The sequence below is a fragment of the Ornithorhynchus anatinus genome, chromosome 11, assembly GCF_004115215.2.
Source record: "Ornithorhynchus anatinus isolate Pmale09 chromosome 11, mOrnAna1.pri.v4, whole genome shotgun sequence".
NCBI classification, from domain to species: domain Eukaryota; kingdom Metazoa; phylum Chordata; class Mammalia; order Monotremata; family Ornithorhynchidae; genus Ornithorhynchus; species Ornithorhynchus anatinus.
Genome location: NC_041738.1, coordinates 43,715,003 through 43,729,155, shown reverse-complemented (window position 1 = coordinate 43,729,155; position 14,153 = coordinate 43,715,003). Strand labels below are relative to the sequence as shown.

The window sequence follows — 14,153 nt, the reverse complement described above, 5'->3', positions numbered from 1 at the left end:
AAATGGGAATTTAATCCTGCTCCCTCCTACAAGGACTGTGAGTCCTATGTGGGACAAGGACTGTGTCCAACCCCATTGTCTTGTATCTACCACAGTGCTTAATACAGTGCTTTGCGCATAGTAAGTGCTTAATACCGTAATTATTATCAACTATTATATTATTCATTATTCATTCAATAGTATTTACTGAGCGCTTACTATGTGCAGAGCACTGTACTAAATGCTTGGAATGTACAACTCGGCAACAGATAGAGACAATCCCTGCCCATTGTCGGGCTTACAGTCTAATCGGGGGAGGCAGACGGACAAAAACAAGACAACTTAATCACGATAAATAGAATCAAGGGGATGAACACCTCATTATCTGCAGTTTATCCTGGGAAATTGAAGTAGAGAGTTAAGCAGTAAAGACCAATGATGTAATGACAGTATAGACCACCCTCCTGGATAATTCAGACCCTAATTATGCTGTTTCTCATTAGTCTTTTTGGCTGGAATTATCTAGATGGTTGCCTCAGAAATCCTCTTCACTTTTCAGCTTGGGGATCTGAAGATACAAGCAATCAAAACCAGACTAAAAACAATTCAGTTTGAAAAATAACTTGATTTTCAACATGAGGTTGGTGATTCTGCCACTGAAACATTATATAAAATAGAAAAAAATTAAAAAAAATACTAGCCATGGTGACAGACACAGACTGAATAAAGTCTTGTATTTAGTTAAAATATTTCACTTTACCTCTCCAGCATGATGAGTGTAAACTCATTACGGGCAGAAAACGTGTCTGCTATTTCTCTTGTACTCTGCCAAGCTCTTAGAACAGTGCTCTGCACATAGTAAGTGCTGAATAAATACAATTGATTGACTGATTGATTAAAGCCCCAGATGTATTGCTATTTAATAATAATGTTGGTATTTGTTAAGCACTTACTATGTGCAGAGCACTGTTCTAAGCGCTGGGGTAGACACAGGGGAATCAGGTTGTCCTACGTGGGGCTCACAGTCTTCATCCCCATTTTACAGATGAGGGAACAGAGAAGTTAAGTGACTTGCCCACAGTCACACAGCTGACAAGTGGCAGAGCTGGGATTCGAACTCATGACCTCTGACTCCAAAGCCCATGCTCTTTCCACTGAGCCACGCTGCTTCTCTATGTCTTTATAGAGAAGCAAAGTGACCTAGTGACAACAGCATGGGCTTGGGATTAAAAGGACCTGGGTTCTAATCCTAGCTCACTTCTCGGCTGTGGGAGCTTGAACAAATCACTTAACTTCTCTGGCATTTTTCTCCAGGACTCCACTTTTCTCCTGGCCTTCCTGCTCCCTCTCAGCCATCTTTCACACTGTCCATCAATCAAGCAGTGCTATTTACTGAGTGCTTACTGTGTACAGAGCACTGTAACAAATCCATATTTTACAGATGAGGCAACTGAGGTCTAGAGAAATTAAGTGACTTGCTCAAAGTCACACAGCAGGCAAGTAGGAGAGCCAGGATTAGAACACAGGTCTCCTCACTCCCAGGTCTGTGCTCTTTCCACTAGATCGTGCCACTTCAATGAAAACAAGCTAATGATTGATTCTCCATTTATTGATTTGCTCATTGATTAATAGATTAGATCCTGGCTTATCAGTATTTACTAGAGGCTTAGGCTTGATCTCTGTATGTTTTGTACATGTGTGGGCTGTGAAGGAGAGGGGAGGAGCAGTAATGATGGAAAAATCAGATCGTTAAAATACAAATCTCTCACGGCAGTAAGGGGAATTTCCTTTAGTGCAATTGAGAGAGTTGATGATTGGGTTGAGGAAACAAAGCTGATTGAAGGCACGAGCTGTGGACCTGGGAGAAATCCAGTGTTGGGAAAAGACTTGGGCTGGGAAGACAACAGAACTGGGAAGTTGAAGGGAAGAGGCACCTTTATTCTGGGAGAAACTTAGGGGTGGGAATTCAGTGGGCCTGGCAGGAGATTAATAATAATAATTGTGGAATTTAAGTACTTACTATGTGCCAAGCACTATGCGGAGTGGGGTAAATACAAGCATAAGCTAGTGGAAAGAGCACAGCCCCGGGAGTCAGAGGACCTGGTTTCTAATCCTGGCTCCACCACTTGTCTGCTGTGTGACCTTGGTTAAGTCACTTCAGTTCTCTGTGCCTCAGTTACCTCATCTGTAAAATGGGGATTAAGACTGTGAGCCCCATGTGGGACGGGGTCTGCTACCTTGCATCTACCCCACTGCTTAGTACACTGTCTGACACATACTAAGCACTTAAAAAATACTATTATTATTATTGTTATTACAAGGTCAGACACAGCCCTTGTCCAAATGGGCTCCTAGTCTAAGAGGGGAGACAGAACAGATATTTAAACCCTATTTTACAGATGAGGAGACTCTGGCACAGAGAAGTGAAATGACTCGCCCAGAGTCACACCTACCCAAGATCAAGACAGAGAGCAGAGAAGATAAGGGCTGTGGAGCCAAGAAAACAACAGGAGAGAATAGTGGGGGCGGTGTAAAAAACCGAAGGGTGGTCAGAACTGGGGGACCACGAGCAGAATGGGAAGAGACCATGGAGTTCATAATTAGGATTTTGTGGACATTTTCTGCTACCAAAGTTTAAAATCTAAAGGTCAAATGATCTTACAGCTACACCTACTGATATGTGTACTGATAAATACTGATAAAAACTCTTCTCCCCCATGACCACTGGGGCCAAGACCCAGCGTGCTCCCTTTGGCCGCTCAGAAACTCAAAAGCTCCAGCCAGGCGGCCGAGAAGGTGGTGCCCCCATCTGCTCTCTGGGACCAAAGAGTGAGAATAACTTTCCTTACCTAATACCAGCGAGGGGAAGACCTGCCTTATTTAGGAATTAAAGCTGCAGCACACCCTTCCAGCTATTGAATTCCGGCTTCTGGGGAGGCGGTGATTCGTGGACTGTGGATCGGACTGCCGAAACACTAAAAATCCTGAAAATTCTTCCCTCAAGAGTAACAGAGAAGCAGCGTGGCTTTGCGGATACAGCACGGGCCTGTGTCAGAAGGTCATGGGTTCTAATCCCCGCTCCACCACCTGTCTGTTGTGTGACCTTGGGCAAGTCATTTTACTTCTCGGTCCCTCGGTTACCTCATCTCTAAAATGGGGATGGAGACTGTGAGCCCCACAGGCGACGGGGACTGTGTCCAACCCGATTTGCTTGTATCCACCCGGGGTTTAATACAGCGTCTGGCACATAGTAAGTGCTTAACCAATACCATAATTACGTTATTATTATATTAACTTATCACAGGTCTTCCTGGTATCATTGATCTTGATGTGAGAAGCAGCGTGGCTTAGTGGAAAGAGCATGGGCTTCGCAGTCAGAGGACGTGTATTCTAATCCCGGCTCCACTACTTGTCTGCCGGGTGACTTTGGGCAAGCCACTCAATCTCTCTGGGCCTCAGTTACCTCATCTGTAAAATGGGGATTAAAACTGTGAGCCCCACGTGGGACAACCTGATTGCCCTGTATCTACCTCAGCGGCTAGAACAGTGCTTGGCACATAGTAAGCGCTTAACAAATACCGTAATTACTATTATTATTGATGTTGAGGTATTGCTTGTGCTCTATTCATCGTAATAATTATCTGTCGCTTCATTCATTCATTCAGTTGCATTTACTGAGTGCTTACTGTGTGCAGAGCACTGTACTAAGCGCTTGGGAGAGTACGGTATAACATGAAACAGACACATCCCCCGCACACAACGAGCTAACAGTCAAGTCACCAAAATCTGTCTCCGATTTCCTTCTTCTTCAACCTGCCTTATAAACCGTGAGCCCTCGTGGGCCAAACGTCTTGTGTGATTCAATCAGTCAATCCATCAATCGTATTTATTGAGCGCTTACTCTGTGCAGAGCACTGTACTAAGGGCTTGGAGGAGTGCGATATAACAGAGTTGGTATACGCGTTCCCTGCCCACACCTGCATCCTTGTACTTTCAGTGATTTGCACCCAGTAAGCCTCAACAGATACGGTAAGTAGCAACCATCCTCGTAATAAAAACTACCCCGAAATAAAGAAAAACTATATATCTACTCACATGCATCATTCCTGCTCCTGGGAGCACAGGCATCCGAACGACATGCCATCACTTGCTGATTTGGGGTAGTTTTTCTCAACTCCTTGCCTAGTAATGGGAGACTAAAGACTCTCAGATTATTCATTATTACCCTCCTGGTGCTTGGATTTCTTTGCCAGTCCCTTATTGGAAGTTGGGGTGATTTTCCAACCTCCTGTTAAAAGAAAGCCTGCGAGCTGTTTTTGAACTCGAAGGGACTTGGTGCCCAGCAGACTTTAATAAAGCCAGGCCCAAAGCTAGGATATATCCCGCTCTCTAAAAATAGTTAATTTTCAACCCATTCATGCCTGACCTCTGCATTAGTCTTAAGTTTAGTTTGGAGCAAAATGGGGCAGCTGTTATTTGCTGAATGTGTACTCTTCATTTTGGCTTTGTAAACACTGCTGACTTTGGGATCTGATTTGTCTCTTCCATGGGTAGGGAAGTTTTTCCTCCCAAAGTATCTCAATCGCTGCAAAACCTTATGTTCTTTAAAGATGCCTTACCTTTCAGGTGGAATCTGTGGTCCCCCCCCCCCCATGGTTTTAACCAGAATTACTAAAATCTGGATAAACAGGGATAATCCAGACTCCATACAGCTCCTCGCTTCCAAAGAATCTATAATAATAATAATAATGTTGGCATTTGTGAAGCGCTTACTATGTGCAGAGCACTGTTCTAAGCACTGAGGTAGACACAGGGGAATCAGGTTGTCCCACGTGGGGCTCACAGTCTTCATCTCCATTTTACAGATGAGGGAACTGAGGCACAGAGAAGTGAAGTGACTTGCCCACAGTCACATTTCGCTGAAGGAAATGTGAGGAACGCTTAAGTAAGCAACATGGCTCAGGGGTAGCACGTGGGCCTGGGAATCAGAACGACCTGGGTTCTTATTCGGGCTCTGCCATTTGTCTGCTGTGTGACCTTGGGCAAGTCACTTAACTTCTCCATTTGTAAAATGGAGGTGAAGACTGTGACCCCCATGTGGGACATGGGTTGTGTCCAACCTGTTTATCTTGCCTCTACCCCAGCATTTAGTGCAGTGCCCGGTTAAATGCTTAACAAATGGCATTTTTTTCCCCCCAGAAGAATGAAACAGAGTGGGCAGAATGATTTTATTTGTAATTTACTCATTTTCATGAAAGGAGCTCCTAAGGCTATCTAACCTGGGAATTGTGCAGTTGAAAGTCTAACCATTCTCTTCGGTGACAGTTTAAATCCCTCTTCACTCTCCAGGTCGGGTAAGGCTCATCAGAAAAATATTTAACCAGAGGCCGCTTACTTCAAAGCACCTTAAAACACTGGCTCTCGGTGACCTCAGTATTGATCCCTAAACAGACACTGGGGTCCTGGTGAAGGCCCAGCCCCCGGAAAAAGGGACCAGAACCATGTATACTTAGACTGTGATCTCCATAAGGACAGAAACTGTGTCCTAGCTCATGACTTTATATTTCCCTAGTGCTTAGAACAGTGCTTGGCAGGTAGTAAGTGCTGAAGAAATACCTTAATTATTATCTTTATATATTATTATTAACAATTATTAGCAAATACCATTATTATTATTATTATAAAGATAATGACTGAGGTATTTCTTCAGCACTTACTATGTGCCAAACCCTGTTCTAGGAGCTGGGGTAGATACAAGGTAATCAGGTTGTCCCAGGTGGGGCTCACAGTCTTAACCCCCATTTTACAGTTGAGGGAACTGAGGCACAGAGAAGTTAAGTGACTCGCCCCAAGTCACCCAGCTCATAAGTGGCAGGGATTAGAACCCACAACCTTTGACTCCCAAGCCCGGGCCCGTTCCACTGAGCCACACTGCTTGTGAAATGATGTCACAGTTGCTCGCCTATTATCCACCACCATTTTGCCCACATGTCACTGCCCAACCGTGTTCGAATACTATCGACTGACTGATCAGTGACAAGCCATTAGACAATCTCCTGGTACTGCCTCAGTGCAAAGAGTGTAAGCACCGTGAATGCACATAATAAAATAGTTGTTTTATTATAGAGTGTAGAATCAGCGTGGCCTAGCGGAAAGGACGTGGGCCGGGAGTCAGAGGGCCTGGGTTACAATCCCGGCTTTTCCATTTGCCTACTGCGTGCGACCGTGAACAAGTGTCTTCACTTCTCTGTGCCTCAGTTTCCTCATCTTATGTTGGTGTTTGTTAAGCGCTTACTACGTGCAGAGCACTGTTCTAAGCCCTGGGGGAGATACAGGGTAATCAGGTTGATCCCACGTGAGGCTCACAGTCTTAATCCCCATTTTAATAATAATAATAATAATAATAATAATGTTGGTATTTGTTAAGCGCTTACTATGTGCAGAGCACTGTTCTAAGCGCTGGGGGAGATACAGGGTAATCAGGTCGTCCCACGTGAGGCTCACGGTTAATCCCCATTTTACAGATGAGGGAACTGAGGCCCAGAGAAGTGAAGTGACTTGCCCACAGTCACACAGCTGACAAGGGGCAGAGCTGGAATTCGAACCCATGACCTCTGACTCCCAAGCCCAGGCTCTTTCCACTGAGCCACGCTGCTTCTCATCTGTAAAACGGGGATTTAAATCCCCTCCTACTTAGATTGTGATTCCCCATGTGGAACAGGGACTGTGTCCAGCCTGTCTTGTATCTATCTACCCCAGCACTTAGAACAGTTCTTGACACAGAGTAAGCACTTATCAATTGTCATCGCTAATAGTATTATCCTTTGACCGGCCCACCTCCAGACTTCTCCCAGACCCGAGATTCCTCTTCCCTTCAGCTCCCCAGTTCTGTTGTCCTGCCAGCCCAGCTCTTTTCCCCGGCACTATATTCCTCCCAGGTCCACAGCTCGTGCTTTCCATCATTTCTGTTCTCTCAACTCGACCGTCAGCTCTCCCAGTCGCGCTAAAGGAAATTCCCCTCACTGCCGGGAGACATTTGTAATTTAACCATCTGCTTTCCACCCTTACGACGCTGCCGCTTGTCAGCTGTGTGACTGTGGGCAAGTCACTTCACTTCTCGGTGCCTCAGTTACCTCATCTGTAAAATGGGGATGAAGACTGTGAGCCTCACGTGGGACAACTTGATTACCCTGTAAATCTCCCCCAGCGCTTAGAACAGTGCTCTGCACATAGTAAGCGCTTAGGAAATACCAACATTATTATTAATGCTCCTCCCCACTCCTTCGCAGCCCACACATATACATTCATTCATTCAATCGTATTTATTGAGCACTTACTTTGTGCAGAGCACTGTACTGAGCGCTTGAAAAGTACAATTTGGCAACAGATAGAGACAATCCCTCCCCACAATGGGCTCACAGTCTAGAAGGGGGGAGGCTAGACATCAAAACAAGGCATCAGTAGCATCATTATAAATAGAATTAGAGATATATGCACGTCATTAATAAAAATAAAATAGAATTAGAATTCTAAATATGTACATATATATATAAGTGCTGTGGAGTGGGGAGAGGAGTGGAGGAAAAGGAGTGAGTAGAGGCAACGGGGAGGGAAGGGGGAGCAGAGGAAAAGGGAGACCTAGTCTGGGAAGGCCTCCTGGAGGAGGTGAGCTTTCGGTTGAGACTGAAAACACGCAGGGACCAAGCCTCTAGTGAACCCTGACGAGCCAGGATCTAATCCATTAATCAATGAGTAAATCAATAAATGGATAACAAATCATTAGTTTGTTTTCACTGATGCAGCCTGGCCTAATGGAAAGACCACAGGCCTGAGAGTCAGAAGAACTGTGTTCTAGTCTGGGCTCTACCATTTGCCTGCTGCGTGACCTTGGGTAAATCACTTAATTTCTCTGGGCCTCAGTTTCCTCATCTGTAGCGGGGATTCAGTAGCTCTCTCCTGCGTAGACTGTGTTGCCTTGGACTTTGATTGGTATCTTTAATAATAATAATGTTGGTATTTGTTAAGCGCTTACTATGTGCAGAGCACTGTTCTAAGCGCTGGAGTAGATGCAGGGGAATCAGGTTGTCCCACGTGGGGCTCACAGTCTTCATCAAGACTGAGATGAGACTGAGAAGCAGCGTGGCTCAGTGGGAAAGAGCACGGGCTTTGGAGTCAGAGGTCGTGGGTTCGAACCCCAGCTCTGCCACTTGTCAGCTGTGTGACTGTGGGCAAAGTCACTTCACTTCTCGGTGCCTCAGTTACCTCATCTGTAAAATGGGGATTAAGACTGTGAGCCCCACGTGGGGCAACCTGATTCCCCTTTGTCTACCCCAGCGCTTAGAACAGTGCTCGGCACATAGTAAGCGCTTAACAAATACCAAAATTATTATTATTATTATTCATCCCCATTTTACAGATGAGGTAACTGAGACACAGAGAAGTGAATTGACTTGCCCACAGTCACACAGCTGACAGGTGGCAGAGCTGGGATTTGAACCCATGACCTCTGATTCCTAAGCCCGGGCCCTTTGCACTGAGCCACGCCGCTTCTCTAAGTACTTGATATTCCCCCCGTCCTCATCCCCTCGGCACTTACGTGCCCAACTTTGTTTCATTTTAATGTCTGCTCCCCCAGCTAGACTGTAAGCTCCCGGTGGGGAGGGAACACGTCTACCGACTCTGTTGTATTGTAGTAATAATAATAATTATGATATTTAAGCGCTTACTATGTGCCAGGCACTCTACTAAGCGCCGGGATGGATAGAAGCAAATCAGTTTGGACGCAGTCCCTGTCCCATGTGGGACTCACAGTCTCCCAGTACTCTTCTAAGCGCTTAGTACAGTGCATTGCCCACGATAAGCACTCAATAAATATCACTGATTGACTGATACTTGTTCTTCCTCTGACTTTCAGTCTATAATTTTTATTGTTATTCTCCCCCACTGAATTGAAATGGTCCCTGAGGGCTGGGAACTCGGGTCTCGGTACTGCCGTACTCTCCCAAGCCCTTGGAACAGTGTTTAGCACCTAGTAAGCACTTGCTAATAATTATAATCAGGGTGGCTCAGTGGAAAGAGCACGGGCTTTGGAGCCAGAGGTCGTGGGTTCGAATCCCGGCTCTGCCACTTGTCGGCTGTGTGACTGTGGGCGAGTCACTTCACTTCTCTGTGCCTCAGTGACCTCATCTGTAAAATGGGGATTAGGACCGTGAGCCTCACGTGGGACAACCTGATTCCCCTGAGTCTACCCCAGCTCTTAGAACAGTGCTCCGCACATAGTAAGCGCTTAACAAATACCAACATTAATCGCTTGTTAAGTGCTTACTATGTGCCAAGCTCTGTTCTAAGCACTGGGGTAGATACACGCGAATCAGGTTGGACACAGTCCCTGTTCCATATGGGGCTCACACTCTTAACCCCTATTTTTTCCAGATGAGGTAACTCGGGCACAGCGAAGCAAAGTGACCTGCCCAAGGTCACACAGCAGTCAAGGGGTGGAGCGGGATGACCACCGGTCGATCTCGAGAAGCAGCGTGGCTCGGTGAAAAGAGCTGGGGCTTGGGAGTCGGAGGTCGTGGGTTCCAATCCCACTATGTGACTGTGGGCAAATCACTTAACTTCTCTGTGCCTCAGTTCCCTCATCTGTAAAATGGGGATTAAGACCGTGAGCCCCACGTGGGACAACCTGATTCCCCTATGCCTACCCCAGCGCTTAGAACAGTGCTCGGCACATAGTAAGCGCTTAACAAAATACCAACTTTCAGCTGTGTGTCTTTGGGCAAGTCACTTTGCCTCTCCGTGCCTCAGTTACCTCACCTGTAAAATGGGTATGAAGACTGTGAGCCCCACGTGGGACAACCTGATTACCTCGTATCTATCCCAGTGCTTAGAACAGTGCTTGGCACACAGTAAGCGCTTCACAACCTCCCCTTCGCCCCGACTCCCTCCCTCTGCTCTACCCACCTCCCCACAGCCCTTGTGTACATATCCAAGCGCTTAGTACAGTGCTCTGCACCTAGTAAGCGCTCAATAAATACTAATGAATGAATGAATGTATATGTACATATTTATTATTCTATTTATTAACGATGTATGTATATCTATAATTCTATTTATCTATCTTGATGGTATTGATGCCTGTCTACTTGTTTTGTGTTGCTGTCTGTCTCCCCCCTTGTAGACAGTGAGCCCGTTGTTGGGTAGGGATGGTCTCTATCTGTGGTCCAATTGCACTTCCCAAGCGCTTAGTACAGCGTTCTGCACCCAGTAAGCACTCAATAGATACCATTGAATGAATTAATGAATGGTCTCTATTTGTTGCCAAATTGTACTTTCCAAGCGCTTAGTACAGTGGTCTGCACCCAGTAAGCGCTCAATAAATAGGACTGACTGAATGAATGGTCTCTGCTGCCGAGTTGTACTTTCCAAGCGCTTAGTACAGTGGTCTGCACCCAGTAAGCGCTCAATAAATACGATTGAATGAAAGAATGGTGTTGGTTGCCGAGTAGTACTTTCCCAGCGCTTAGTACAGTGGTCTGCACCCAGCAAGCGCTCAATAAATACGACTGAATGAATGAATGGTCTCTGTTGCCAAATTGTAATAATGTGGGTATTTGTTAAGCGCCTACTATATGCAGAGCACTGTTCTAAGCGCTGGGGTAGATACAGGGTCATCAGGTTGTCCCACGTGGGGCTCACAGTCTTCATCCCCATTTTACAGATGAGGGAACTGAGGCCCAGAGAAGTTAAGTGACTTGCCCACAGTCACACAGGTGACAAGAGGAATTGTACTTTCCAAGCGCTTAGTACAGTGGTCTGCACCCAGCAAGCGCTCAATAAATACGATTGAATGAATGAAAGGTCTCTGCTGCCGAGTTGTACTTTCCAAGCGCTCAGTACAGTGGTCTGCACCCAGCAAGCGCTCAAGAAATACGATTGAATGAATGAATGGTCTCTGTTGCCGAGTTGTACTTTCCAAGCGCTTAGTACAGTGTCTGCCTCCAGTAAGCGCTCAATAAATACGATTGACTAAAAGAATGGACTCTGTTGCCGAATTGTATTTTCCAAGCGCTTAGTGCAGCGGTCTGCCACAGCAAGCGCTCAAGAAATACGACTGACTGAATGAATGGTCTCTATGTGTTGCCGAATTGTTCTTTCCAAGCGCTTAGTACAGTGTCTGCATCCAGTAAGCGCTCAATAAATACGACTGACAGAATGAATGGTCTCTATGTGTTGCCGAATTGTATTTTCCAAGCGCTTAGTGCAGCGGTCTGCACCCAATAAGCGCTCAAGAAATACGACTGACTGAATGGTCTCTATGTGTTGCCGAATTGTTCTTTCCAAGCGCTTAGTACAGTGTCTGCACCCAGTCAGCGCTCAATAAATAGGACGGACTAAAAGAATGGACTCTGTTGCCGGATTGTACTTTCCAAGCGCTTAGTGCAGCGATCTGCACCCAGTCAGCGCTGGAGAAATACGACTGAATGCATGAAATAATGGACAAACACCATTATTTTATTATTATTATTATCTCTTTTGATTCCTCAGGTCACCCCGATCGCTTCGCACTAATTTGACTACAAGTCCCAGCATCCAACGGGGCAGCGGCGGGCGCCGCCGGACTACAAGTACCACCATGCACCGCGGCTCGAAGGGGGCCGGGACTACAACCCCCAGAACCCCCCGCGCCGGCAATGGCCGGGTTTCGCGATGCACCCTGGGACTTGTAGTCTCCGGCCCCGTGGCCTCCCCGCCCCCCCCACACTCCAAGGGATCTCCACGTTTTCTTCCAGGCCGCCTCCCTCTCCTCGAGAGGGTTTTGCGGAGAAATCCGGAGGCCGGCGGGGTAGGACAGACGCTCCAAGCCCCGGGGAGGCTGACGATGGCTAAGCAACGCGGCTCAGAGGAAAGAGCCCGGCCTTGGGAGTCACAGGTCATGGGTTCTAATCGCTTGTCAGCTGTGTGACGTTGGGCAAGGGACTTTCATTCATTCATTCTTTCATTCATTCATTCGTATTTATTGAGCACTGTACTAAGCGCTTGGAATGAACAAGCCGGCAACAGATAGAGCCAGTCCCTGCCCTTTGACGGGCTTAGGGTCTAATCGGGGGAGACGGACAGACGAGAACAATGGCAAGAAATAGAGTCAAAGGGAAGAACCTCTCGTAAACACAATGGCAACTAAATAGAATCAAGGCGATGGACATTTCATGAACAAAATAAATAGGGTAATGAAAATGTATACAGTTGAGCAGACGAGTACAGACTTCACTTCTCCGTACCTCAGTCCCCTCATCTGTAAAATGGGCATCAAGACTGCGCCCCATGTGGGACAACCTGATCACCTTGCATCCCCCCAGTGCTTAGAATAGTGCTCTGCACATAGTAAGTGCTTAACCAATACCATCATTATTTAATGAGGTGTATGTAATAATGTTGGTATTTAAGCGCTTACTATGTGCAGAGCACTGATCTAAGCGCTGGGGGAGATACAGGGTCCTCAGGTGGTCCCACGTGAGGCTCACAGTCTTCATCCCTATTTTTCAGATGAGGGAACTGAGGCCCAGAGAAGTGAAGTGACTCGCGCCCACAGTCACACAGCTGACAAGTGGCAGAGCTGGGATTCGAACCCATGACCATGATTCTATTTATAATGATAATAAAGTTGGTATTTGTTAAGCGCTTACTATGTGCAGAGCACTGTTCTAAGTGCTGGGGGAGATACAGGGTAAGCAGGTGGTCCCACGTGAGGCTCACAGTCTTAATCCCTATTTTACAGATGAGGGAACTGAGGCCCGGAGAAGTGAAGTGATTTGCCCAGTCACACAGCTGACAAGTGGCAGAGTGGGATTCGAACCCATGACCCTGATTCTATTTATAATAACAATGTTGGTATTTGTTAAGCGCTTACTATGTGCGGAGCACTGTTCTAAGCGTGGGGTAGATACAGGGTCATCAGGTTGTCCCACGTGAGGCTCACAGTCTTAATCCCCATTTTACAGATGAGGTCACTGAGGCCCAAAGGAGTGAAGTGACTTGCCCACAGTCACACAGCTGACAAGTGGCAGAGCCGGGATTCGAACGCATGATCTCTGACTCCAAAGCCTGGGCTCTTTCCACTGAGCCACGCCGATTTATCTTGGCCATGTTGTCTTCTTTCGTTTTGCTTTCCTGTCTCCCTCGTTTGGACCGTGAGGCCGTTGTCGGGCAGGGAAGGTCTCTCCGTGTTGCCGACCTGTCCATTTCCGAGCGTTCAGTCCAGCGCTCCGCGTGTAGTAAGCATGGCTCGGTGGAAAGAGCCTGGGCTTTGAATCAGAGGTCATGGGTTCCAATCCCAGCTCTGCCACTCGTCAGCTGCGTGACTGTGGGTGAGTCCGAGAAGCAGCGTGGCGCAGTGGAAAGAGCCCGGGCTTGGGAGTCAGAGTTCATGGGTTCGAATCCCAGCTCTGCCGCTTGCCAGCCGTGTGACTTTGGGCAGGTCACTTAACTTCTCTGTGTCTCAGTTACCTCATCTGTAAAAGGGGGATTAAAACTGTAAACCCCACGTGGGACAACCTCATCTCCTTGTATCCACCAGCGCTTAGAACAGTGCTCTGCACATAGCGCTTAGCAAATACCACCATTTATTCTCTGGGCCTCAGTGACCTCATCTGGAAAATGGGGATTAACAGTGAGCCTCACGGGGGACCCCCTGATGACCCTGTATCAACCCCAGCGCTTAGAACAGTGCTCGGCACCTAGTAAGCGCTTAACAAATACCAACATTATTAGGAAGCAGCGTGGCTCAGTGGAAAAGAGCCTGGGCTTCGGAGTCAGAGGTGGTGAGTTCGACCCCCGGCTCTGCCCCTTGTCAGCTGTGGGACGGTGGGCGAGTCACTTCCCTTCTCTGGGCCTCAGTGACCATCTGCAAAATGGGGATGAAGACTGGGAGCCTCACGGGGGACCCCCTGATGACCCTGTATCTACCTCAGCGCTTAGAACAGTGCTTAGTACCTAGTAAGCGCTTAACAAATACCAACACTATTAGGAAGCACCGTGGCTCAGTGGAAAAGAGCCTGGGCTTTGCAGTCAGAGGTGGTGAGTTCGACTCCCGGCTCTGCCCCTTGTCAGCTGTGGCACGGTGGACGAGTCCCTTCACTGGGCCTCAGTGACCTCATCTGCAAAATGGGGATGAA

The 14,153-nt window shown here is 47.2% G+C and overlaps 1 protein-coding gene across 1 annotated transcript in view; it reads right to left on the bottom strand.

Annotated features, from left to right (window-relative positions):
- The window catches only part of CA5A (carbonic anhydrase 5A), a 32,895-nt gene extending 28,563 nt beyond the window's left edge, over positions 1-4,332 (bottom strand). The window contains exon 1 of the mRNA XM_001508914.6: positions 4,075-4,332. Within this exon, the coding sequence (XP_001508964.3) occupies positions 4,075-4,198 (124 nt within the window). The 5' untranslated portion in view covers positions 4,199-4,332. The remainder of the gene's footprint in view (positions 1-4,074) is intronic.
- Between the last annotated feature and the right edge of the window lie 9,821 nt (positions 4,333-14,153).